The sequence below is a fragment of the Lepus europaeus genome, chromosome 23 (assembly GCF_033115175.1).
Source record: "Lepus europaeus isolate LE1 chromosome 23, mLepTim1.pri, whole genome shotgun sequence".
Taxonomy (NCBI): Eukaryota; Metazoa; Chordata; class Mammalia; order Lagomorpha; family Leporidae; genus Lepus; species Lepus europaeus.
In genome coordinates, this window is record NC_084849.1 from 5,793,624 (window position 1) to 5,817,458 (window position 23,835).

The 23,835-nt window shown below is 49.8% G+C and overlaps 2 protein-coding genes across 15 annotated transcripts in view; both read left to right on the forward strand.

Moving 5' to 3' along the window:
- Window positions 1–10,935, forward strand: part of MPHOSPH9 (M-phase phosphoprotein 9) — a 62,936-nt gene extending 52,001 nt beyond the window's left edge. For 8 of the 10 annotated variants that reach the window (XM_062182699.1, XM_062182698.1, XM_062182702.1 and 5 more), the window contains 7 exons: window positions 2,580–2,749; window positions 3,582–3,722; window positions 4,474–4,594; window positions 5,264–5,367; window positions 6,543–6,790; window positions 7,468–7,536; window positions 10,419–10,935. In XM_062182699.1, the coding sequence (XP_062038683.1) occupies window positions 2,580–2,749; window positions 3,582–3,722; window positions 4,474–4,594; window positions 5,264–5,367; window positions 6,543–6,790; window positions 7,468–7,536; window positions 10,419–10,520 (955 nt within the window). In that variant the 3' untranslated portion in view covers window positions 10,521–10,935. Of the gene's footprint in view, window positions 1–2,579; window positions 2,750–3,581; window positions 3,723–4,473; window positions 4,595–5,263; window positions 5,368–6,542; window positions 6,791–7,467; window positions 7,537–9,614; window positions 10,359–10,418 lie in introns of those variants that run through there. The other 2 variants (XM_062182703.1, XM_062182707.1) reach the window with 2 other exon arrangements.
- A 4,447-nt stretch (window positions 10,936–15,382) lies between these two features.
- The window catches only part of PITPNM2 (phosphatidylinositol transfer protein membrane associated 2), a 159,156-nt gene continuing 150,703 nt past the window's right edge, over window positions 15,383–23,835 (forward strand). For all 5 annotated transcript variants that reach the window (XM_062181974.1, XM_062181975.1, XM_062181977.1 and 2 more), the window contains exon 1: window positions 15,383–15,459. The gene's annotated coding sequence lies outside the window, so the exon portion shown is untranslated. The remainder of the gene's footprint in view (window positions 15,460–23,835) is intronic.

Consider the following 23,835-nt stretch of genomic DNA (forward strand, 5'->3'; position numbering starts at 1 on the left):
TCCTCAAATGCCTGCAACAGCCAGAGCTGGGCCAGGCCAAAGTCAGGAGCCAGAGAGAGAGAGAGACAGATCTGTCTACTTGTTCACTCCTCAAATGCCTGCAACAGCGAGAGCGAGAGCGAGAGAGAGAGAGAGAGAGACAGATCTGTCTACTTGTTCACTCCTCAAATGCCTGCAACAGCCAGAGCTGGGCCAGGCCAAAGTCAGGAGCCAGAACTCTACCTGGGCCTCCCATTTGGGTGGTAGATACCCAAGTACTTGAGCCATCACCTGCTCTCTTGCAGGTTGCTCATTATCAGGAAGCTAGAATTGGATGTGGAGCCAGGACTGAAACCCAAATTCTGTGGTACAGGATGCAGGATCATAGCAGATATCACAAGTAGCAACTTAACCACTGTGCCACACACCCAGCTCTGTTTGGCTCTTTACTGTCTTAAAATTTTTTAAGATTTGTTTATTTACTTTATTTGAAAGGCAGATATATATATATATATATATATGTGTGTGTATATATATATATATATATATATATAGAGAGAGAGAGAGAGAGAGAGAGAGAGAGAGAATATCTTCTATCTATCTGCTAGTTGATTCCCTAAATGGCTGCAGCAGCTAGGGTTGGGACAGGCTGAAGCCTGAGCCTAGAACTTCATCCAGGTCTCCCACATGAATGTCAGGGACCCAAAGCTCTTTTTTTTTTTTTTTTTTTAAGGATTTTATTTATTTATTTGAGAGGTAGAGTTACAGACAGTGAGAGGGAGAGACAGAGAGAAAGGTCTTCCATCCATTGGTTCACCCCTCAAATGGCTCCCATGGCCGGCGCTGTGCCGATCTGAAGCCAGGAGCCAGGTGCTTCCTCCTGGTCTCCCATGCAGGTGCAGGGCCCAAGCACTTGGGCCATCCTCCACTGCCTTCCCAGGCCACAGCAGAGAGCTGGATTGGAAGAGGAGCAGCCAGGACTAGAACCGGTGCCCATATGGGATGTTGACCCTGCAGGCAGAGGATTAACCTACTGTGCCACGGTGCCGGCCCAAGGGACCCAGGTTCTTGAGCCATCATGTTACCTCCCCAGGTGCATTATCAGGGAGCTGGCTTGGAACCTGAACAGCTAACACCTGAACCAGCACTCTTTTATTTATTTATTTATTTATTTTTATTTTTGACAGGCAGAGTGGACAGTGAGAGAGAGACAGAGAGAAAGGTCTTCCTTTTGCCGTTGGTTCACCCTCCAATGGCCGCCGCAGTAGCGTGCTGCGGCCGGCGCACCGCGCTGTTCCGATGGCAGGAGCCAGGTGCTTCTCCTGGTCTCCCATGGGGTGCAGAGCCCAAGCACTTGGGCCATCCTCCACTGCACTCCCTGGCCACAGCAGAGAGCTGGCCTGGAAGAGGGGCAACCGGGACAGGATCAGTGCCCCGACCGGGACTAGAACCCGGTGTGCCGGCGCCGCAAGGCGGAGGATTAGCCTGTTGAGCCACGGCGCCGGCCTGAACCAGCACTCTTGATACGGGATGTTGACATCCCAAGTAGTAGCTTAACCTGTTGTGCCTCAGTGCCAGCTCTTACTATCTTAATTTTGAGGACCTGATTTTTATTTTACTTCGAGAGGCTAATTATTTCAGGGCATCTTACCTTCATGGGCTGCAGAGAGCTTCCCATCCTGTACTCAAGGGTACAGTGTGGGCTTGCAGTTAACACAGGATGTCGATCCTCTTCTTTTCTGTGTGCGTGCAAGCTCCATGAGCAACCTTAGCCATTTGCTCCAGGGTGCATACAAATAGCATGCTTCTGTGTGTGCTAGGATGTTAAAAGGATTGGGGAGCACTGTTACGTTTTTTTATTTTGTAAAGATTTATTTATTTTCTTATTTGAAAATTGGAAAGAGAATTTCTGTCTGCTGGTTTATTCCCCAATGGCTTTAACAGCTTGGGCTGGGCTAGGCAGAAGCCAGGAGCCAGGAATTCCCTCTGGGACTCCCACATGGGCGGCAGGGATTCGGAAACATGGGCCGTTGTCTGCTGCCTTCCCAGGAGCTTTAGGAGGAGGCTGGATCTGAAGCAAGGTAGCAGGGCCTGGAATGAAGCACTCTAATATGGGGTGGGGGCATCCCAAGTGGTGACTTACCCTGCTCTTCCACAACACCCGTCCTGAAGCACTGATTTATTATATGCAAGTTCAGTGTCAATTCACTTGCCTTGTAAAGCATACACTCACTGTGGAGTATAATCGTCAACTCCAGTGTTGTTGCCCTGCTAGTCGAGGTCAGCTGTGTGTCTTAGCTTGGGCTGCTGTGACAACCACCACAGCTGGACAGCTTCATCACAGTTCTGGAGGCTGATCTACAAAATCAGGGTGCCGCCACGGTGGGGTTCTCAGAGCCCCTTTCATGGACCTTCCTCTGTGTTTTGTCTTTTTATAAGATCATTAATTCCGTCACAGGTGCTCTGCCCTCGTGACCTCATCTGTCTCTGATTACCTCCCACATGTGCTGTCACTGAAGATGCGGCGCTCAGCATGTACATTTGTCAGGGGAACCCAGACATTCAGCCACAGTATGTGTGTCTTAAAATTTTTATTTCAGGTACTGTTCTCCTCCAGAAAAGGATTCCTCTCCTGGAAGTTCACCAACAAGCTTAAAAAAACAGAGAGAGACCTCAGACACAGCAGTCATGAAAGCCCTAAAAGAACTTGATGAGGAGAAGATATTTAAGAACTGGGGGACACAAACAGAGAAGGAGGGTACCTCAAACAGTAAGGATTTTTAACTCCCTGTTTTAGGTGGATATCGATGTCTTCCTTCTTTACCCCATTTATATTACCTTCTTTAAAATTAAATTCTTCAGATTAAGTTTAATTCATTGCACTGCTGCATCAGTATTGTTTCAGAGATAATTGGATCCCCAGATTAGTAATTTATCAGTTCTGACATAACTACGTACCCATTTATTCAAAGCAAACTGTGTGTTCCATTCTGATTATCAAAAAGGCTTACAGAGCATTCCTAAGGATATTTGAAAAATTGCTACATCAGTTTTTCTTATTTGCACACATTAGAAAATGGTGACAGATGGGTGGGACTCATGGAGTGAGATGTAGCAGGTCCTTGGAGAGGATGGGTGTCATCAGCCCTGTGTCCTCTTCCGGGCTCAGGTCAGCAGCACTTTCTTCTCCTGCCGTCTACTTCTGTGTTCATACCTGCCAGCCGTGTCCCCCACATCTCTGGGTGTGGCATCGCCAAAGCAGCGCCTCCTAGTAAACAGATTAGTAACCTGCTTTCTAAAAATAAACTCTTGAAAATCACCTTGAATGCCACTTGTAAGGGGGAAACCAGGATGAATTCATTATATACTCCCACGTTTTTCTTCATCAGGAGTTTTTTTCACTGTTATAATGAGGTACGTTTGCGAGTAATCATTTGAACCTCGATGGTGAGAAGCAATGATGTTGAGCAGTACGTAAGCTGGGGGAAGGCCTTGCTTGGCATAGCCATCTGTTAATAAAGGCAGATGACTGGAGCCAGCTTTATTCTGATTTTTCTGTTTTTTTGTTTTGTTTCTTTTACATTTGTTTGGTATGGAATTAGTGAATCCCCGGCACACAGAAACTTCAGTCAGTGCAAGTCGCTCCCCAGAGAAATGTGCCCAGCAGAGACAGAAGAGACTCAACTCCGCCTCACAGAGGTCTTCGTCTTTGCCGCCTTCAAACCGCAAGCCAAGCACCCCAAGTAAGCGTTTGATGTGTCTCCTGGGCTTGAGGGACTTCTGAGCTGTGCGCTGTTTCCTCTTTGTCCTGTGTTCTCCGGAGCAGCTCCTAGACCACTGTGAGCACCTGCTCCCTAAAGATGCTCAGTGCGATAGATAAAATGTCCTGCTTGCACAGACACTGCAAGTTCAGCTGGAGGAATCTTAAAGTGAGATTTGTGTGTGTGTGCGTGTATCAGGAATTATGTGTGACTAATAGTGCTTCACAGTGTTCGGGAAGATAGACAACTATTAATCAGTTATTCAGACTTATGAATTAAGAGTAGTCTGTGTAGAGAAGATGCCCCCAGCCCCTCAGCATCAGTCACCGTTTTTTTAGCCGGCGATAGGCTTGGTTTTAAAGTTTCAGTGTTGAATTTCTGTGACCCTGGTTTACATTTTTCATACCACAGAGGGGATTCTTCTGTTACTATGTTGTAGGAATGTGCCCTGTGGTTCCAGCTTATTTCCAGTTGACTTCTAAAATCCTGAAAAACCAGTTTGAGCTGGAATGCTGAAACTAAAGTCTAATGTACTGAAGTGTCACCAGTGGCTAACTCTAGATGTTAGGATATGAGTTATGTGATTGTTTTGTGTGCTTATACCTCTCAGTGTGTTACAATGAAATTGTTATTCCTGTAAAAGTAGAAAAAAGTTCTTAAACCCAAAACTATGTTCTGTTAAAATAACTTGTATAGAAGAAAAAGAATATTTCCTCTTCGTTTTCTTCTGTAGCAAAAAGAGAGATTATGTTAACACCAGTGACTGTGGCTTATAGTCCAAAGCGATCCCCTAAGGAAAATTTGTCCCCAGGATTTAGTCATCTACTTAGCAAAAACGAAAGCAGTCCAACTCGGTAAGTTCTCTAAAACTGTGGGATGAAGATATGTGTACGCCATTGATGTAAACAAATACTGATGCATGCCTTTAGCCATCAGGTGCTTAGTTACCAGTGGAGTGTCTGGCTATCTACATGAGTACCCTAGTGACAGGACAGTTTTCAATATGTAAACATGACTGCTGATTTTAAATTCTGCCTCGGCACCTCGTTCAGCTTTTGGATATAGAATCATAGTTGTTCTCCCCAAAACGTGTATGGTACAGGGAGACTCCTGAGCCATTTGCACTAGGAAGTGGGCTGCACTGGTGTGGCCCCAGCCCTGGGCACCGGTTGGCTTCTCTGCAGCGGGGCGGTGCTGTGTGCTGTGGAGGGAAGGTCCTTGCTTCCAGTTGTCAGTCTCTTGGGGAGATCATGAAGCTCAGTGAACCCAGTCACTTCTCTAAGATGGGGCTGACACCTGCCCCGCATGACGGCGGGCCAGCAAACGCTTCAGTGCGCAGCACAGTTTTGTGTTAGAAAATAGACAGTGAGCTTCAGGGTTAGAAAGTTTTATGACCAGCTTTTTTTTTTTTTAAAGAAAATATGTAAATATGTGAGTTACCCGGATGCCAACTCATGTTTCTAGTGGAAATAAAAAAACCAGTTAACATTCTCTTCTCACAAGTCACTTGCTTCATTCAATAGATTTGATATACTTTTGGATGATTTAGATACTGTTCCTGTGTCTACATTACAACGAACCAATGCAAGAAAACAACTCCAGTTTCTTCCTCTAGATGACCCGGAAGGTATCTTTTCCTAAAAATTACTAGTTTGGGTTTTGCTTGCTCATTTTCTGAGATTCTAGTATCTTTTCAAGATTGCAAATATTATGTTATAGTATCCTGTGTTTAAATAATCTACTTATGGGCCTTTAAAATTAAGCATTCATGATGCTTCATATTGTTATGTCAATGTTGTTATTCTGATTGAAAAGTTAGGATACCGAGGCACAAGTCATGGTAATGTTTAATTCCCAGGGCCCTGCTGTCCAGTTATTCTCTTTACTTTTTTATTCTATGATTTATAATATTTATAAGCAATTTAGGCTTTGGGTAATTTTTTTTTCCTTTTTTCTCACATATATTTTAAGTTCAAGAAAACATTACAATATGTGGGAGTCACCTAGGGATGCCCTCAGAGAGTTCCCTGTGCATGGTAGGGATGCAGATCCACTTGGCGTGATGCACTGCATAGTCTTTTTTTTTTTTTTTTTAGAAGATTTATTCATTTATTTAGAAGACAGTTTATAGAGAGAGAAGGAGACAGATCTTCCATTCAGTGATTCACTCCCCAAATGGCTTCAACAGCCAGAGCTGAGCCCCCATTGCGTAGTCTTTAAAGTTCACTTGTGGGGCCAGCACTGTGGCACAGGAGGTTAATCCTCTGCCTGCAGGGTCAACATCCCATATGGGCGCTGGCCCAGCTGCTCCTCTTCCAGTCCAGCTCTCTGCTGTGGCCTGGGAAAGCAGTGGAGGATGGCCCAAGTGCTTGGGCCCTGCACCCCATGGGAGACCCAGAAGAGCTCCTGGCTCCTGGCTTCGGATTGGCCCAGTTCTGGCCATTGCAGCCATTTGGGGAGTGAACCAGCAGATGGAAGACCTTTCTCTCTATCTCTCCTCTCACTGTCTGTAACTCTGCTTCTCAAATAAATAAGTAAATAAATCTTTTTAAAAAAAAGTTCTTGTGTTCACATAAAGTTTTCTTGCATTAATTTTTAGTAGTTGTGAAAATTGTCAAATTGAGGGCAAAGCTTTTATAACTTGGAGAAAAAGCACCACATAAATACTGATTATTGTGTCTCTTTTCATTACTTTTTTGGCCTACATAGCAGCCATTTCCAGAAAGAGAAGTGGGACAGTGTATTTAACATGTATGCAGTATATTGGAAAAATTGATAAGAAATTTCTTTCCTCTCTGACAGAAAAAAAATATTCAGAAAAAGCCACAGACAACCTTGTTAATCATAGCTCTTGCCCCGAACCATTGCCAAATGGAATGAAGAAAGCACCTGTGAGACCAGCCTGGGAGAAGTGTAAACTAGTTGGCCAGGAACAGTGTGAGCTGGTTCCTGTAACACCACAGGGTACTGACTTTGAATATACTGCAAAAATTAGAACCCTAGCTGAAACGGAACGCTTTTTTGATGAACTGACAAAAGAAAAGGACCAGGTAAAAACAAAAGTATTTTTAAAAATCTTTTTGTGCACGTAATGCTTATGTCTAAGGAGTAGAAGGGAAGATGTGAGTCAACGATCTCAGGAAGTGATGGTGAGGGTGGTGGGAACCGCAGCAAAGCCACACCAGAAACGCACTTCAGTCACGCTCTCATTGCTCATGGATGATTGGTGACCAAGGGAACTTAGATTGAGACAAAAAGAATGGGAAAATGCTGGACTGAAGTGTTCTTATTCTCAGTCATAAACCTCCCTGCCAGTAATTGGAATGTTTTTATTTATTTATTTATTTATTTATTTATTTTTATTATTAATTTTTTAAAAGATTTGTTTGGCAGACTTAGAGAGAGAAAGGGAGAGACACAGAGAGAGCTTCCATCTGCTGAGTCACTGCCCAAATGGCAGCAATGGCTGGAGCTGGGCTAGTCTGAAGCTGGGCTCCAGGAGCTTATATTGGGTTCCTCACGTGGTTGCAGGGGCCCAAACCCTTGGGCCATCTTCTACTGCTTTCCCAGGCACATTAGCAGGGAGCTGGATCAGAAGTGGAGCAGCCGGGACTAAAACTGGCGCCTGTATGGGATGCTGGCACTGCAGGCGGAGGCTTAGCCCACTGCACCACTGCACCGGCCCGGGAATGCTTTTCTTGTTATTGGACATCTTTTGTGTTAACAGATTGAGGCAGCACTAAGCCGAATGCCTTCTCCTGGAGGACGAGTCACTTTACAGACAAGGTTAAATCAGGTGAGATGTCTGAGCTGGAGTTCCCCTCCCTGGCTGGTGCCTGTCAATCTCCATTCACCAAGAGGAGTTTTACAAATTGTGGCACATGGAAAACTGGCGTCAGTGAAGTGCTGGTCAGCGTTTAGCACTGTACAGGAAGCGTTTGGGGATGATGGCTGGTTCACAGCTGCATTGCTTTCAGGAATGAAAACTGATTTTACTTTTACACTTCAAGAGAATGGCATCTGTGCCGTTACATTTTCCAGAAACTAACTTGGGACCAAATGGCCCTGTGCCTTTTAACAGATTCACATTGTTAAGTTAATCTTCCTTCATGAAGTCCCTCTTTCATGTCTGAGTCCCTTTCCACTTAGTAAACACTGTTGATTGGACTTTGCAGCTGGAATGGCAGCGCAGGTTAAAGAGGAGGTGCGATTCCATGGCCGAGCAGGAGGAGGTGCAGGTGATGTGGCCCAGGGGCATCTCTTTTAGTTCAGTTTCTTTTGTTGCTTTTCAAAGAATTTTAAATGCATGAAGCCATGGGACTTTTAAAATCTGCTTACTTAAAGACATTCCAGACATAGCAGCAAGCATGTTTGGCTTTTAAGTGCCTGAATTTGAGTACAAGTTCATTACACAGAGTAGAAGTGGTTGATCTATAGCTAGTACCTGTGTCCCTAACTTCTCTTTGCCTCTGACTTTAAGACTTCATATTGTTTTTGTTTTGACAATTTTTATTCAGTAATTTATAAGATTGAATTAACACATGAAACTCTAAAATATTTTACTAGGAAAGCAGAAGGCAGATTTGTGGATAGCCTGATTCTAAATCAATCTGAAACACTTTTTTCATATATTGTTTTATAATGAATATTATGGGTTCTTTCTGGCTCTGAAGAGTTAGAAGGCATTAGTGTCTGCTTATGTTTTCAGAGCTCTTTGAATTCAGCAGGAAGATCAGTGGCAACAAAATGGGGCTGAGGATGCTCGTAACTGATAGTTTTACTAGCGAAAAAAAATGAAGAGTGTCCAGTCTCATCAATCAATAAAAACAATGTTTTAAAAACAAAATTTTTAAAAAGGCATCACCTTTTCTTAAACTATCACGTTGGTAGGTATTAAAAAAAAATTCTGAGAATGGAGAAAAACTTACACTCATCTATGGCAAGTGGAGGTCGAAATCCCCCTCTTTCTGGAGCACAGTGTGATGTTTATCCAGAGCTGCAGTATTCTGCACTTCTTTGGACCTAGCACTTCTGATTCTGAGAATGATTCCTAAGGCAGTGATACTTAGAAATAGATGCAAAGAGAAATACATTAAGAAATGCATTGCAGCCTGATTTATGGAATCCAAAACTGGAAGCAACCTGAGTCTCTAAAAGACTCCGGCTGCACGCTGTTGCATCTGCTGGAATATTGTACAATAATATAGAAGAGTATTTCACAGCATGCAAAGTTAACTGAAAAATATATATTTTAAAGATTTATTTTGAGAGGGAGAGAGATCTTCCTCTGCTGGTTCACTCCCCAAATGGTGGCAACGGTCAAAGCTGGGCCAGGCAGAGGTGAGGAACCCGGAGCTTTTTCTGGGTCCCCCACATGGGTGCAGTAACCCAAGCACTTGGGCCATCTTTCACTGCTTTCCCAGGAGTATTAGCAGGGAGCTGAATTGGAAATGGAGCAATCGGGTCTCAAACTGGTGCTTATATAGGATGCTGGCATCACAGACAGTAGCTTAACCCACTATGCCATGAGCCTGGCCCCGAAAAATATTTTGTAAAAGTTTGATCCTATTGTTTCTTTTCTTTTTAAAAAGAATTTGCACATGTGCAGAGAAAAGTAAAAAATGGAACAGTGGCTTGTTTTATTATCTTCTAAATACTCTATATAAATGAACACGTATTTTGTTCTTGAAGATACAGTTTTATCTTGGAATACTATTGGAGTAGATCCTGAATAAAGTATCTAAAAATGATAAATACCTTTTCTACGTACTACTTAACAGTTTTATTTATCTTAAAATGGTATTTATATCGATTCACTGTGAATTCTCTTGTTTTGGGGGAAAGTTTCATCCAGTGTTTTTCCTTTCAACCTAGAGATTTTGTCATTTGATACCTGTGTGAAAGGGGTCCCCCAGCCCTGGTGATGAGTGACGGCCCTGGTGACAAGTGATGCACTCTGGTTTCCTCTGGTTGTGTCCTCAGCTCAGCAATGTCAGAGGGAGCCCCTTCTAGTTGGTTGTTTTGCTGTTATTAGAATTTCCATGTCCTCTGGCCGGCGCGCGGCTCAATAGGCTAATCCTCTGCCTTGCGGCGCCGGCACACCGAGTTCTAGTCCCGGTCGAGGCGCCGGATTCTGTCCCGGTTGCCCCTCTTCCAGGCCAGCTCTCTGCTGTGGCCCGGGAGTGCAGAGGAGGATGGCCCAAGTCCTTGGGCCCTGCACCCGCATGGGAGACCAGGAGAGGCACCTGGCTCTAGGCTTCGGATCAGCGCAGTGCACCGGCCGCGGCGGCCATTGGAGGGTGAACCAACGGTAAAGGAAGACCTTTCTCTCTCTCTCTCTCTCTCTCTCTCTGTCTCTCTCTCACTATCCACTCTGCCTGTCAAAAAAAAACCAAAACAAAAACAAAAAAAAAGAATTTCCATGTCCTCAGTGTGCCAGACATGTTGAAAATATTTTAAAGCGCAGCAGTTACTTTGAATGGTTGAAAATCTGATTCACGTTATTCAGTTTTAAAGAAAGAATATAAATAAGATGCTTTGTATTACAGAGCAAAATAGCTATGTATAATTTTAATGTTTATACTTGCTATTTTGCTAAAAGGTCAATTTGATGGTAATTATGGAACCAGTGAACTTGATGCAGATTCTAATTAAACTTTTTCCATTGTTTTCACCTAGGAAGCCTTGGAAGATCGTTTGGAAAGGATTAATCGAGAACTGGGTTCAGTTCGCATGACACTAAAGAAGTTTCACATTTTGCGCACCTCTGCAAATCTTTGAGATTTGTAGCCATTAAATTTTGAGACCTTTTTGTTTGCACTAATGTATAATTATGCACTCAGAAAAGGCAAACTATTTTGTACTGTTTATAAGCCTTCAAACAGTAGTTTTACAATCATGCTATTCTTACACTTGCTATTTTGTACTTCAAATGGCCACATATTTTCAAGATATTTTTGTTATGCTCAGGAATCTCTTGTATATTTTACTATTTAAAAAGTGTTATTTTTAAATAGTATATGTCTCCAATTTATATCCAGAATAAGGAAATGTAAACAGGAGAGGCAGCTTGTTTCTAAACAAATAGTGTTATCCTTTTATGATTAACTTTGCAAACCAATTTTATAACTTGTTCTACATTGTAAATATGATTCATTTTTTTTTTAAAATAAATGCTCAACAACAGCTTCTATAATGATAGACTAATACATACTGACTATAAAAAAGTTACAGCACACCTTGGATTTCAGTTGTGTTGAGGTTTATAAGAAATCATACAATTCCTATGTGAAATACGGCTTAGGGTAAATATTAGAATAGCGGTAATAGACTGTTGGAAATCTTTGACACCTACATGAACAGAACTCATTTCGTTTCCCCTTTAGCTTGTTTGTAAGGAAAAATTGAGAGGGAGGGATGTAATTCTCCTGTTTTGTTTCATGTAGTACTTTCAAAAACAAGTAAATGGCAGGAGAGCTGCAGTTCTTTCCCATCATTCTGAATGTAACTGGCCCACCCTGGACGATAGGTGGACACACGTGGCCCACCCTGGACAATAGGTGGACACACGTGGCCCACCCTGGACGATAGGTGGACACACGTGGCCCACCCTGGACGATAGGTGGACACACGTGGCCCACCCTGGACGATAGGTGGACACACAGGCCATCACTCAGTAAGCTGCTAACAGAGCAGCCCTGATCTCCTTCATGGTCATGGCTTCCACTGGCAGTCATCGCCTGGATGTTTTCGCCTCCCTCCACCCGGTCCACCCTTGCCATCCAGAAACATGAATTCTTCCCTAGGAGGTTCTGTAGGACACTGGGTTTGGGATCAGAGCAATCTGCTTGCTAATGGACAGGGACTGTGCCTGGTGCCTTTCACACAGCTTGTTGGATGGCTCCGGCCCACTGCCTGGTCAGTACCTTCTTGACTCTCAGAAGTACAGCGTGGCAGGGGCCTCTGCTCTGACGCAGAAACTTCAGGTTTGCACTGGGACTGCTGGTGTGTTGGAGTTGCTTAACTACCCAGTGTCTGGTGCCAGTCAGAACCCAGTGCCTGCTTGCTCATGCTTGGTAAGTGTTGATAAGACTCTTGCAGACTTGGGAATTGAGTCCCATTGCAAATGTTCAGGCTTTAAATTCTGATTTGCTTTTGAGCTTTTTCTTTGTGTGGTTTTAATCCTATGTAGTAGTAGTTATCCAAGCCAACCAGATATCCCTTTAGGATGTAGGTCTGCTCTCAAGTCTTATCTTTGAGCACCTTTCACCAAAGCTTCCCCTGGCTGGTCTCCTGGCCTGTGGCCCACAGGCTGCCCTTCTGTGTGTGTGTGTGGGGGGGGTCTCAGCAAGGGGGAGGACCCTACTGACAGCCCAGCTGGAAGTTCCTTTCCAACTGGGGCAGCCAGTCAAGGAGTGCAGACTAATCAAAGTTTCTTAGGAAGAAAACCAAGTGCCTTTGCTCTTTATTTTTTGTTTCCTCTGATCTAGTTAGAGGAAAGGAAGAGTCCATTTTAGTCAGGTTCCAGGAAAGCTTGTGTCAAGAGCTCCTGAAGGGGTTGACTTTCCTGATTACATTCTCTTCCTAAACATGATAGTAAGAACTAACTTGAAAATTGTTAAGATTTCATAGTTCCCTACTTTTGCTGTGAAGTCTTCTACATTCTTAAGAAAAAGGAAATTGCAGTTTCAGCAGCACTGATGGTTTCATCTTGCCAAGGAGTTATCTTCTTAGTAACCTATAATTGGCTTATTCCAAAAAAGGCATTAAGCTCCGTCAAAACATCTTCTGTGCCTCTCTCTGCAAGCATATGTTTTGACTTTTGAAGTGTGGAATAGATTGGAACTATCAGTTACTGTTTTTTTTTTTTTTTTTAATTTTTATTCGATTTTCTTTGTAGCTGTGAAGAGGGAAACCAAGGAAAATTGTTTCTGCTATCTCTCCCCCTTGGTAATGCTTGTTCCGCAAGAACGCTCAGCTGAAAACCGACTCAAACCAAAAGTAGGAAAGGTGGCAGTCTTACATAGCAGCTGTTATCCCAGGGAGGTAAACTGTTTCTGTTAGCGGCTGGGACCGTGCTGTGGTTAGTAAAAAATCCTCAGGAATCTCCCTGGAAAGTGCCTTTTCAATGCAGATAGACAGTGAGCCCTCTTGGTGGCCTAGGGTGCCTGCTGCTTTCCTTGACAAAGCTGCTGTCTGCAGGAGCCACTCCTGGCTGAAGCGATGGCATGTGTAGCCAAAGGACAGTGCTAGGGCTGTGCATGGGGATGGAAGGGGAGATTGGGAGCCAGATGCCCCTGGGTCCCAGCCTGGCTCAGGCCTGGCTTCCTCAGCAGCAAGTGATAGGACCAAGGGGAAGAACATTCCTTTGAATCAAAGATGGGATTAAAAGAAAAGTTTATTTGGGTGCAAGAAAAATTGAAATCCATGTACCCGAGAGGCCTTCAAAAAGTTGGTGGGAAACGTGTACTATGAAAATAGACATGGACTTCCATTGTAGCACCAAAATAAACATCTTTGCAATTTTTCCACAAGCTTTTTGAATTTCCCACATACATTCCAAATCATTTTTAATTAAGTAGGTTTTTTTTGAGGCAGTGATTTCTTCTCTGAATAGAAAAGGCCTGTCTCCCAAGCCATTGACCTAAAAGTGCCTTGGGTTGACTTTTCTGTGAGGCGGTCTGAGGTGTTCTCTCCACCCCTTGCAAAGAAACTTTTGAGTTTAAATGTGCTTCCATCTTGGGTGTGTGTGTGTGTGTTTGACTGAAATTTTAAAAGATTGCCGGACTCAACAAATTAAGTGCAGAAAGCACTTTGATCTTAGTTGGTGATTTAGGGTTTGTTTGATTATAAATATAGGATATATTCCTAAAAGTTATTGCTTGTGTATTCAAAATAATTGCCCCTTTAGCTGTCCCATGACATTCACCCACAAGGTGATGGTGGGTAAATAGGACCAAGTGAGGGAGGTGCCTACCCCTGGGTGCTGGAAGAGTTTGATGACTGGGTGTTCCCTTTTTAACCCAGAAAAGCCAAGTTCCTTTCTGAATTTGAAATTCTATTTGAATTCTGAACACACACACACACACACGTTTTGTTGTTTTAATTTTTAGATATTTCAAAAGAGGTTTTCACTGAATTTTAATGTGCCAGTTGTGCTGTGAATCTTCAAGAACTTTAAAAAATGCACACCTAATTTTCTGCATAAACCAGAGGTGAATCCTGTTTACCTGTTGAGTGGCCATATGTGGTTATGAGTTTTGCAGGCCAGATTAAACCAATTATGTTGTGCGAATTTTGCTGGAAAATGCCCTGCCAAGAGCATACTCTCAGATCTGTGTTTCTAGGCCTTTTCCAATCTGGTTTGTTTCCCTGCAGTGGGCCCCTCAGATATGGGAGGAGTCAAGCCATACATGTGCATTGGTAGACATGACATACCCTAGGACTATAAACAGACAGTTATGTTTTGTATGTAACAATTTCACTGTAACAGTGACCAGTACTATGAAGAGTTTGCTTCCCGTCAGGCCACTGATTAGACCTAAGGACAAGCGCTCGGAGCAGTTCCACGTAGCCCCACACCGGGGAATGAAGCTGTAAGCGGGGACCATGTCTTCATTCTTGCATACGAGCACGCAATAAACACCGGTGGAGACGAAGTGCCCTGTGGTGTTGGCGTTTTTATTCCCACCCGGGGAGGGCCGGCTTCCAGCGGTGGTCTTCAGATCGCGGGCTGTGGGGTCGGGCCCTCGGGGGTGCTCCGGGAATCCCAAGCAGCCCCGGCGAGCTGTCGGTGGGGAAGGGGACACCGTCGGCGGCCGCGGGGTGGCCACCCAAGGCAGGCACCTCTGGGGAGCCGTGGCAATGACGGCCTGCCCCAGGCGCACAGTGACCGGGCTTTCTGACCCCAGCTCGGCTCGCACCTCCACCGAAGGCCGAGGCGGGGTCCGCTCCGCCTCAGCACCGCAGCGTTCCCTTTGCGCCGGGGCCCGGCTTCCAGCTCGCGGATGGGAGTCCTGTGCCGCAGGGGCCTGCGGCGACGCTGGTTCCTGGTCCTCCCCGGCCCCCGCGGACACTCGAGCGGCCTCGCCGCCGCCAGCCCCGCGCCGCCTTCCGCGCCAGGCACCTCCATCTTACAAGTGACGCCGTTCAGGTGAGGCGCGACCGCCGCGCGCCTGCCCGCGCCCTTCCGCCCCGCAGGCACCGGGACCGCGTGCGTGGAGGCTGCGGGGCCGCGCGCGACCAACAGGTCCGGCTGCCCCGGGCGGAGAGCGTCTTCCGGCGGAGGCGCGGCCCGGGCTCGAACCGCCGCCGCCGCCGCCGCTCCCCCGCGCGGCCTGAGGAGGCGCCGCCCGCCGCCGCCGCGCGACTGAGGGAATGCGAGCCGGGCCCGGCGCGCGCGGGCAGCAGCAGCGGCCGCTGGGACGCGCGGGCCACGGCGGCGCCGCGGCGTAGAGCTGTCCAGCCGGCCCGCCGCTTCCGCAGAGCCGCGGCCGCCGCCCCGGAGCCGCCGGGGCGCCCGCACGTGCGCCGCCCGCCGACGGCCCGGAGCATGCCCGCCGGGGCCCGGCCGCTCGCGCGGGGCCAGCCGGCGGCGGGGGGCGCGCGGGGCCGCGGGGCGCAGCGGGCCGGGCCGGGGCCGCGGGGCCGGCGCTCCCCGGGAGGCGGCGTGAGGCGGCGGCGGCGGAAGAGGACGGAGCCCGCGGGCCTGGCGGTCGGGGTGAGTGTCCCGGCGGCGCCTTCTGGGCCCGGGGTCGGGGGGCGGGCGGGCGCCGCAGCGAGCCCCGCAGTGCCCGCCGCGGGCCGGCACCCGGGCGGCGGCTGCGGAGGGCCGGTGAGGCCCTGCCCGCCGGCGAGAGAGAGCGGGGGAGCGGGAGGATGTGCCCTGCGGGGACCCCCTCCCTGGGCCCGCCCTCGGGGAGTCACCGGACCCCGGATTCGTGCCCCGGAATTTCTGAAATTCCGTCGGTCGCAGCCGGGGGGCGCGGAGTTCCCCCTCCCCGTGACAAGTGCCACGGCGGGCAGGGGCACGTGTGGAGGCAGGTGTGCGTGCAGGGTGGGCCTTCCCCAGGCGACCCCGCCTTGATGACGGGCGGGGAAGGGCCTGGGCCTGGGTCCGGGCTTCTCGCTGCGCCGCTGGGTGTCGGGGTCCTGGCATGGGGTGGGGTCATCTTCATCCGAGGTCTCCTTTCCTGTGGCAGCTCCTCCCCCCGCACCCTCTCTCGACAGAGGCAGGGCTGAAGGGTGGTGCGCCAGTTCCCCCCAAGAAACCCCAACCAGGCGAATGCAGTGTGTGCCATTGCAAGGCAAGTCCCAGCCTTGTCCCCTCCAACCAACTTGCTGCCACCGCGGAGAAACCCCGAGCTCCTCATCCTCCCTTTCCCTCCCGGCCTCTGAAATGAAATGAGGGTCGGGGCTCGTCTCCCAAGGCTCGGGCTTGCGGGCCTCTCTCTGTCCGGGATCCTTCTTGGAGCCTCTCTGCCCGCCACCAGCTCTCTCCCTGGCCCCCATTCTGCAGACTGGAAGGCATCTCTCGCTCTGGGGAGGTAACAGAAGCTGCCCTTCCCTCCACTCTCCTCTGCCTCCCATGCCCTCGCTCTCCCCTCTCAACTCCCACTGCATCTTATCTGCGTGGCTCTTATCACATCTGCCTTGTTTTATGGTTACCTTTGTGCCTGGTTTATCTGTCTGCTGGATTGTGAGCTCCTGGGGTAGAGTTTGATTCATCTCCTGTCTCCTGCCCTGGACAGAAACCTGTGCCCACCGAGCCAGTGTCTAGTGGACTAGAAGCCGCTTGCCCACGGAGGCTTGCCTGGAGGACCCTCGCTGGTCTGACTCCTGGACCGGTGCTACAGAGGTCCCTGTCTCCTGTTGGGAGGCCGTGCTCTGCGGCTGGCGTGGCTTCCCAGGCGTCTCCCATTGCGGGGAAACACTGGCAGGCGGTTTTCTTGGGAGGAGTAGAGGTTTTGCCAGATGCACGGGACAACACATCTCGGCCCTGAAGAAGTCTGGGCTCCGGCCGCAGGTTGTCTGGGCGGTGGATGCTGCACGGGCTGCCCTGTCTTCTGGCCTTCCCAGCTGCTGCTGCCCGGGGGACCGCAGGGTAGAGCATGGGACTGTGGGAGCCCAGAGGCCTGGACGCCATGCAGGGCTTTCTCCGCAGCTTGCTGCACCAGCCTGACCAAGTCCCTGGGTTTCCTTTGCTCTTGGTTGCTCTTGATGGAATCAAAAAGAAAATTCTCTGTACACACAGGCCCTTGGGGATCTGGGCTCTGTCCACCTTGCCTGCCTCCTGTCCACCATTTCCTTCCTCACACGCTCAGCTCTGGCCCTCCCAGGCTGCTTGAGAGGCGCAGGACTCCGTGCCCTCCCCTCCCGTGGCCTTCTCCCCGATTCTCCCCACGGGCCTTCCCCAGGGAGTGGATCTCCTCCACCTTGGTTGCCCTCCTGAGCCTGCGCGCTACAGGGAGTGGCGGTTACCCCTGCTAGACCCTGAGCTCCTGAGCCGGCTGCACTGAACATACAAGGGGCTTCAGAAAGCTCACGGCCCAGTGGAATTCAAAGGGAATACGGATTTTCCACAGGCTTTCGAAAGCCCCGCCACAGTCTTCGTGTGCCTCTTGCCGTGCCCACAGTAGGCACGCAGGAAAATTCCTACTGAGGTAAATGGTGAGAGGGCCGACTCGAAGGACCCCTGGGTTCTCCCTGGTGGGGACCCAAGGTTGCCTCGCTCTCTGCGCAGAGGCCTGTGAACGCCTAGCAGATGTCCTCAGCGGCCCGTCTGGGCATGTCTGTCCAGCCCGGCCTTTGTGAAGAGGCAGCCATGGAGGGTGTGCGGTTGTTTGGAGGGGGTAGAAGGGGAAACGTCCGGTGCTTCAAGATCTCAGCCTTGCTGTTTTTGGAAAAGACGCTGGGGGCTGCGTGCTCTTTTATGGAAGGACAGTGACATCACGCTGGCGGCGTTGACCACAGGCAGGAGAGCTGCTGTTTATGACCAGACGGTCAACCCAAAGTGAGCCATTGGATGCCTGCCCGCCAGCCTCAGCTTTGCTCAGATGAGAGCAGTCCCTTAGCAGCCAGCCCTGCTGGAACCTGCGCACCGGGGCCCCTGCCTGAAGACGTCGATGCTGCCGGGTGGTCCTTACACAGCTTCCCCAGAGGCCATTTGGTTGATGTTTATTAAGGTTTTTCAAATAGAGCCGCAGCAAATCCTTGTCTGGTTTGCTCTAAAACCACAGTCTGAGGCCCTGCCCCTCTGCGAATGCTCCTCACAGCATCTCACATGAAAAACCTCCTTTAGCACTTAGGACCCGGTGAGCTTTTTGCCCTCCCCAGGAAGCTGGGTTGCCCCCCTTTGCTGATGACAAGGAAGGTGGGGAAGCAGAGCATGTGTGGTTGGCTTTCTCCACACCGCACCCTGTCTGAGGGAGGTGGTGTCCCCCTCCACCTTCCCAGAGGAAGAAGCTGAGGCATGGGGAGGTCAGCTGATTGGCCCAGCGTCTGGTTTGTGCCCTGTGCTCCTGCACCTCCATGTCTTCACCTGACTGTGGTCTCCTTTCCCCTGGGCTCCCAGGATGCTCAGCACACACAGGGAGCTCCGCTCCGTCTGGCACCTGTAGTCAGTGACCCTAATCTACTTTACTGCGGTTGTGTATGTGTGTGTTTATGTGTCTCTGCTGATCTGTACCCTGTGTCAGTCGTCACCAAAGGTTTCTGGAAAGCGTAGACAGATATGTGAATGGAATACAATAAATATAACAGCACGCAGCACTGATGCCAGCTCGCCGTGTGACCAGCACGATGAGTCCACGGTGACGCCAGGGTGTGTGTGCTGAGTGATAGTTCACGGTGACGCCAGGGTGTGTGTGCTGAGTGTTGCTTGCAGGCAGGGTTCAGAGGGGGAGATGCCTTCTTCTGGGTAAGGTAGTCAAGGTCGACTCCCTGGAAGAGGTGGCATTGAAGGAGGCCTTGAAGAATAGGTAGAGTTTTGATCAGCCCACAGCATCTGTGAAGGTGTGTAGGGCTTGGAGTCTCACATCTGTGGCTTTCACAAAGGCCCCAACAGGTGGGAAAGGAGAGAACCGCTGCAGAGGCTAAAGTAGGCAGTGTGTGTGTGGAAGTCCTTGGTGGCCTGGATGGTGGGTGCACACCCTGCTGGGGAGGAGAGGCTGAGGTTGGGACCTACTTGCCGGCATCGATTGCCAGTTCCGTGCTCTCTTTTGCTGCGGAGTTGGCAGCAGCATTGGCCCTTTTTCCATAAAAAAGGTATTGGGGTATTGACTTCCTCATGCCCAGCCCAGCAAGCGCCAGGATAAGCCTCAGCTGAATCTTTATGGCCCAAGACATAAAGAGCTCTTTTAGGAGGGGCTGGCTGGCATTCACAGGAATTACTCATGGTAACAGCTGCCCTTGCCAGAGGACGAAAAGGAAATTAACCACGAGGCAGGGATCCGGTAACAGGCAAATCAAAAACCTGGGTAGCAACCTTGGGCAAAGAGCATAGAGAAGTCAGTCTCACCCCCTCTCCTTGCTGAAGTTGCCGCATCCTCACTCTTCATTCTCTTCCCCTATTGGGAAGGGGGTTGCTACTCAGGGAGGTCAGAGGTCAGGGACATCAGAAGGAATCCCTGGTGGGGTTGGGGAGAGCGTGGAGAACCTGAGGCTGGTCCCCATCTTGGAACAGAAGCTGGCAGCTCAGCTGTCCTGTTGGGTGTGGCCGTGCAGCCTGCAGCCACAGAGACCTCCAATCAAGTCAGGCGTCAGTCACATCTGTATCCACAGTGGACAGCGGAGTCTCGTTCGTGACAGAGTTAGGCTTTGTGAGTTCGCTGCCAACACTGAACCATGGCTCCTAGGAGAAAGTACAGGGTTAAGTTCCGCTGAGCCCTGTCACAACATTTCATTGCAGCTGATCAGTGCATAACCATCATTTTGCATATGCTTCTGTTAAAAGATACCTTGCTTTAGATCTATCTATGTATATATAAATATTTTATTTATTTATTTTAGAGGTAGAGTTACAGAAAGAGAGAGGGAGAGACAGAGAGAAAGGTCTTCCATCCACTGATTCACTCCTCAAATGCCTACAACGCCTGAGCTGAGTCTGTCTGAAGCCAGAAGCTAAGAGCTTCTTCCAGGTCTCCCATGCGGGTGCAGAGGCCCAAGCACTTAGGCCATCTTCTGCTGCTTTCCCAGGCCATAATCAGAGAACTGGATCAGAAGAGGAGCAGCTGGGACTTGAACCGGCGCCCATATGGGATGCTGGTGCTGCAGGCAGAGGTTTAGCCTACTGTGCCACAGGGCTGGCCCACATCTTTATATATATATATATATATATATATATATATATATATATATTTTAAAATTTATTTGACAGGTAGAGTTGTAGACAGTGAGAGAGAGAGAGAGAGACAGAGAGAAAGGTCTTCCTTCCGTTGGGCCAAATGGCCACTAAGGTTGGCGCTGCACCGATCCGAAGCCAGGAGCCAGGTGCTTCCTCCTGGTCTCCCATGCAGGTGCAGGGCCCAAGCACCTGGGCCATCCTCCACTGCACTCCTGGGCCACATCAGAGAGCTGGACTGGAAGAGGAACAACCGGGACTAGAACTCAGTGCCTATATGGGATGCCAGCGCCACAGGTGGAGGATTAGCCAAGTGAGCCACGGCACCAGCCCCTGTATATATTTTTGATTCATGAATGTTGGGCTCATGGCCCACAACACTGTCGTTTGTGCCTGCAGGATGCTTATCCAACATGCGTGTTTTCTTTGTACATCATAACCTTACACTTAAGAACACAAGACATCACGCAGCACCGTGTGTGGAGGCCATTTTAAACAGCAAAATCACCAACGAAAAGCACAAGTTTGTCCCAAACAGCACTGAACAGACCCCAGAAGGAGTCTCGTTCGCAGTGTGAGAGCTGAGGGCTGACCAGGGGGGCAGAGACGGCCCCGTTGGACCTCGGCCGCCGTCTGCACGTCGGGCCACTCTTCACAAGTTAGAGAATGACCTCCAGAGCACCATGAGTATTGATTTGAGGGTTACAAGTGCATTTTAACAAATATGGACTCCACGAGTGATGAGGACCTGAGGACCTGCCACCTTGTGTTCCTGTGTGCCCTGACGGTGTATCCAGCGGGAGCAGGGCCCTGGCTCCGTCAGTCCCTGGGGCACGGGAGCCTGGGTTGGGTGGTCGGGCAGAGTCCTGCCTTTGCTCGTCTCAGAGGCTCGAGAAGGGAGAGCCGTCCTCCCTTGGCCTTTCTTTAGCTTCTTCCTGAGGGCTGGCTTCCCGCTGAAGGGTGGTACCCACCCCCCTTCCCCACAGGGGAGGAGAGACCCTGTGCTCTCAGACAAGAGGGGTGGCAGCAACAGAACGGGTCTTCCTACAGTAGAGCCGAAGACAGCCCTTCCTCCAAGGAGCCGTCTTCCTAAGGAGGTGTTTCGGGAGAGACAGAGCTTCCTGGGACCCCCACATCCCAAAGCCCCCCTTTTGCCTGGGCTCTGCCACCAGAACTTTCCGAAAACAGCCGTCAGGAGCTGGCACGGAGGTCCTGCAGATGATGCGCGTTTTGTCTCTCCAGGGCTGCCTGACTTGGCCTCCGGGAGGTGGTTCCAGTGAGGACTGGATTTCTCCCTTTGGCAGCTGGGAGCTTCCCTCCAGTCTGCCTCTTAGGCTGTGCTGCAGAGCAAGGCATGTGCTTCCTCCACCTGTTATCCCCGGGGGGTCAGACCAGACCCCGCAGCCTCCCAGCCCCATGGGGAGGGCTCAGCCCACACCAGTGTCCCTACCTGGGGCAGGCGGGAGAGGTGGGGTGTGCCAGTAGGAATAGGTGGCCCTTCCTGGTTTTCCACCAGGGAACAGGGTGCCTCGGCCGGAGGTTGGCTGGGAGGCGGGGCTTCCCTGCCTGCAGCACTGGACACAAGGCCGACACTCTGGGACCTGAAGGATGCTTCCTCTCTCACCCTGAAGGGCCCATTAATTGCTTTCCTTGGCATTTTTCAAGAGTTGACTTTTCAGTTGCCTGATTTTTTTCTCTCTTTTAATAAAAGAAAAACCAAGCTTGTTTTGCAATTAGAAATTTTCCCACTTGGGTAATCACTCTGGAAAAAAGCCTTTTAAGTCCTTCAAAAACCACACATAGTTGAGGCTCAGGAGGCTGGGAGAGCCAGACATGCAGGCAGTTCAGGGGGTTATCATGTAAGGAAAGATTATTCCACATTTATTTTGGGTTTGCTGGTTACAGCATATTTCAATTAGTTCGTCAGTGTTGTGCATCTGACAGGCCAAACGTTTATTGTGGCTGAGCCATCTGGGAGGTGGGAGGCCTGCAGCCCTCCCGACTGCAGTCAGAAACTACCGCTTCAAAGGAAATTTGTTTGATGTGTTTAAGAACTCAACACCAAAACACCATTAACAACAAAAGCCTCACCACTTCTGCAAGCACTCTCCCTTGCTTAGCCGTCCACGACGGGTCGGGTCCTGGGGGACCTGCACGCCTGATGTTTTCCTCTACGGTGAGGCAGTGTCGAGGTGGCTCGTTTCATGGGTCCAGAGCATGGAAGGGGCTCATTAATCTTGTGTAGTGTATGGGTGCAGCGTAGCCTGTGGGTACAGCGTAGCCTGGGGGTGCAGTGTAGCCTGTGGGTGCAGCATAGCCTGTGGGTGCAGCGTAGCCTGTGGGTGCAGCATAGCCTGTGGGTACAGCATAGCCTGGGGGTACAGCATAGCCTGTGGGTGCAGCATAGCCTGTGGGTGCAGCGTAGCCTGTGGGTGCAGCGTAGCCTGGGGGTGCAGTGTAGCCTGTGGGTGCAGCGTAGCCTGGGGGTGCAGCGTAGCCTGTGGGTACAGCATAGCCTGTGGGTGCAGCATAGCCTGTGGGTACAGCGTAGCCTGGGGGTGCAGCATAGCCTGGGCCTTTGGCGCTGGTGCTAGCCAGGGAGGCATTTCACAGATGCTGCCCTAGCCCGTCCTGGTTTGATCTCAGTTGCCAGGCTGGGGTGACTCACCGAAGCGTTGGGCTCTCACAGTCATGACTACTGACCGGCGCACTTTGTCCTGCACTCCTTGAGAGCTGAGGTTTTTTTGGTGCCTGATTTCACCCATTTTGCACTTTTCCTTGGTTGTGCTCCCTCCCTTTTTCCTTGCCTCCCCTAAAAGTTCTCTCCCCTGAGGAATGTTCTGACTTTTCTGCATGGGGTGGGGGTAGCTGGGGGAGGATTTAGAATCAAACAGAAGAGCTAGCAGGAGCTTGGAAAAAGCCAAGCCCGAGCCTGACCTTTCCATGATGAGGAATGACTTTCCGTTTCCCTGAAACCCTAAGATCACAGGGCTGGGCGTAGGGTGTTGGCAGTGGAGCAGAATTAAGACTCAAGGTCATGGCTACTGAACTGGAGGCTGGCTCATAAACTCTGGGAGGCCCGGTTCACCCAGGGCTGCCTCAGCGGTGGGCCTGGCGGGCACAGGGCTGCTCCTTGGAGAGGGTTCAGCTGAGTGGCAGCCACACGGTACGCAGCCAGGTGGACCCTAGATGGTGGGCTTTTCTGATCTTAGGAGTCCTGCTCCAGAAGACTGCTCTTCCTCTCCGAGGAGCCCTGGTCCAGCCCAGTGGCTGCTGCCAGGCATGGTGGCTCGGTGTCACTGGGCAGACAGTAGTTAGAGGTGCAGAGGGAGTCTCCCCCTACTTATCCACCTTTCATGGAATACCCTGCTGCTCACAGGGAGCTTCATTGGACCCACACAGACACTGCCGTGCCCACTTTATAGGTGGGGAAACTGAGGCCCGAGAAGTCATGAGCTGACCCCCCGAGCTGTCATGTTTCACAGATATAATATAGGCCCAGGCACTCAGGAAGTTGGGTTCCTCTTCGGCCAGTGCCGTCTGTTCCATGGCCCTGCTGTGCTAGGTTGTGTTTGAAACCCACCAGTATTCCTGGTCTGCTTGATCTGAACACTACAAAATGGTTCACAGTCTGGGTTTGTGGATTGTTCACACCCCTCCCCCCAACTCCTCCGTTTTTCCAGAGTGAAAACTGGAATTCTGGTTTGTTCTGTAGCTTTTACTTGTCAAGGAGACCAAAGGGCTCTGTGGGCTTGG